Source organism: Sycon ciliatum, chromosome 4, assembly GCF_964019385.1.
Source record: "Sycon ciliatum chromosome 4, ocSycCili1.1, whole genome shotgun sequence".
Classification (NCBI taxonomy): domain Eukaryota; kingdom Metazoa; phylum Porifera; class Calcarea; order Leucosolenida; family Sycettidae; genus Sycon; species Sycon ciliatum.
This window is the reverse complement of record NC_088646.1, coordinates 17985280-17987779: the sequence shown is the minus strand read 5'-3', so window position 1 is coordinate 17987779 and position 2500 is coordinate 17985280. Positions and strand designations below refer to the sequence as shown.

General features: G+C 47.4%; 1 protein-coding gene across 1 annotated transcript in view; it reads left to right on the top strand.

Moving 5' to 3' along the window:
* The window catches only part of LOC135813435 (armadillo-like helical domain-containing protein 3), a 30427-nt gene that overhangs the window by 3262 nt on the left and 24665 nt on the right, over positions 1-2500 (top strand). Inside the window, exons 4-6 of the mRNA XM_065326532.1 lie at positions 132-215; positions 1163-1261; positions 1783-1828. Coding sequence (XP_065182604.1) covers positions 132-215; positions 1163-1261; positions 1783-1828 — 229 coding nt within the window. The remainder of the gene's footprint in view (positions 1-131; positions 216-1162; positions 1262-1782; positions 1829-2500) is intronic.

Below are 2500 nucleotides of genomic sequence, written 5' to 3'. Positions count from 1 at the left end.
CATACGTGCATGTGTATGTCTGTATGTTACCTGCCTGTCGGTGTTGGTGTCTGTAATGTGTACGTGTGTGTGTGTGTGCTCGTTGGTTTATTTGCTCTCTGCTTCTGCTGGTGGCGGTGGTACCTTGACAGCCGGCATTCAATGTGATCTTTGCACGATGTGCAGCAACGCTCAGTAGTGATAACCAGCCGATCTGTCGGGTCAATGCTCTGCAGGTACTGTACATCTATATCTCCGTGATTACTTTGATTAGTATTGATTGCTGTACACTGGAACCTCTGTAGTATGTGTTATGTGTCTCAGAGGGCTGTACGAATATGTCCTTTACGAATGAGGCACTTCAATACATGTCAGTTCAATACATGTACTGCTTTTCCTTTGAGAGTACCAGTACATGTGCCGTAAAGTACCGCCAGAGCACCCCGTCTCGCGAGAGCGCCCCATCTTGATTTTACAGCCAGGGAAAGGAAAATCGTATGGCAGAGTGCGACAAAGTTTGTACGGTGTGAGAACCTTGGTGTACAAGGTAACACTTAGCAGGTTTTTGTGTGGAGCTCGTGTCCGCTCGAAGGTAAATTGAGTACGGATTGACAGCACAATGTGCAGTATGTGTACAGGGTTCGTGTCATATAACCTACAGACAGGAGACTACCTCCATAATATGACCATGAAAGGACTAGGTGGTGGGGCGCTCTCGCGGTACTTTACAGTACTTCGAAGTACATGTAATTATGACGGTCGTGTACTGTATCGATACCAACCACTCTCTGCTTGGAAGAATGAGGGACCTGCCTGCTGTTTCTGAGCCAATGTTGACTCTCATCGCTTCTTGTCTGTGTGATCAGTGTGGTCTTCATTCTGTTAGACTTCTAGCTTGTGAATGGCAGCACCTGCAGTTAAAATTGGCTGTATTCTGGTATTTGTTGTGACTCTTGTGAGAGCTGGCTTGCCCCAAGTAACCACTGTTCCTCTGTTATCTCCCTGCCTTGTCTTGATTGACAGTTCATTCCATGCTACCACCACCACCACTGCACCCACCATCCCCACTGCACCCACTCCAATGCCATGGTTGTGCTTGTGGGATGACGATGATTATGATGTCATTGACTACACTGATTATGATGTCATTGACTACACTCTGTGCTTTTCTGGGTTGCTGCAGACGTTGTGCGTACTGGTGCGCTGCATTTTCCGCAAGCTATCCGGAGTGGACATCATCAACGTGCTGGTGGGATTTGAGCGGGCCGTCACCGAAATGCAGGTTGGTGCTGCCGTCGGCACGCGCAGTGAAACCTTGTTTTAGAGAAGAACAACACTGATAAGACAAACTTTCGCTTTAGAGAACACTGATAAGACAAACTTTCGCTTTAGAAGAACTAGCATTCATAACTCTCTTGGGTAAATCACTGTGGATTCACTGATTATAAAAATGGATAAGAAGAACTCCCGTTATTGCGAACAAATACCATTGGTCCCTTGGTGTTCGTCCTAAAGAGATTTGACTCAACTTGAATTTAGATGATTAGATTCCTTTCTACCAGAGCCCGGCCAAGTTGTCATAACTTGTATGTAACTTATGTACATGTGTGTATGTAACAAGTGGACTGCTAGTATCGTCTGGTGAATTGGCCATCATCCTGTCATGATCTGCCAGTAATACTCTTTATAGAGTGTATATTTTGCTGCTCGCTGGTTTTCACACACTGGTGAGTTATCTGTGTGTGCGTGTGTGTGTGTGCGTGTGTGTTTGCATGGATGGTTGTCTTTCTGTCTATTGTGCAGGTGTTGATTGGCAACATTTCTTCCATACTCCTGGAACCTAAACAGGGTATGTACTTTCTTGGGCAATACAATTTTAGACTGGCGCTGGTCTCTCTATAATCCCACTAGCAGCACCCCCGGCCAGCGTTGCCTGGCCGAACGTGGCGCATGGCATGCGGGTGAAGCAAGTACATGAACAGCACACGTGCTCAGCACGTGGTGGTGGCCAGACTGCTGAAGTCCTGGTCATCAGTGAGGGAGGTTCTTCATCGTTGGAAGGAGAAGGAGGGACGTCTGTTACGCCTTTGGGAGGCTGGTCAGGGTTGTCCATCACCTGGTGGCGGATGAAGCGGCTCAAAAAATTCATAAAAATAATTACGAACAAAAGTGCGATGCGCTCTTCACTGCAGATCAGATGCAGAGTGCAGTCAGTGCAGATCTTTTGTATCCTTTTGTTGCAGATGTTTCTATTTGCAGAGAACGGTTCACGTGGTCCGCAGCGCTTGTGCGGCTGCTAGTGCTACCAAGAGTACATAACTACACAGTGTAGTTATGTACTCTTGGTGCTACCTATGGCCTAGGCTAGGTGGCTACATATACATGATTCGCACGCTTCGCGTGCTCAGTGCTTCTGCGCGCGGCTGCTACTGCTACTCGTACTGATCGTGTCTGCTACCTACACACACACACGTCACAGGTGCCTCTTCTTTAGTATGGCCTAGGCTAGAACGTGGCATGA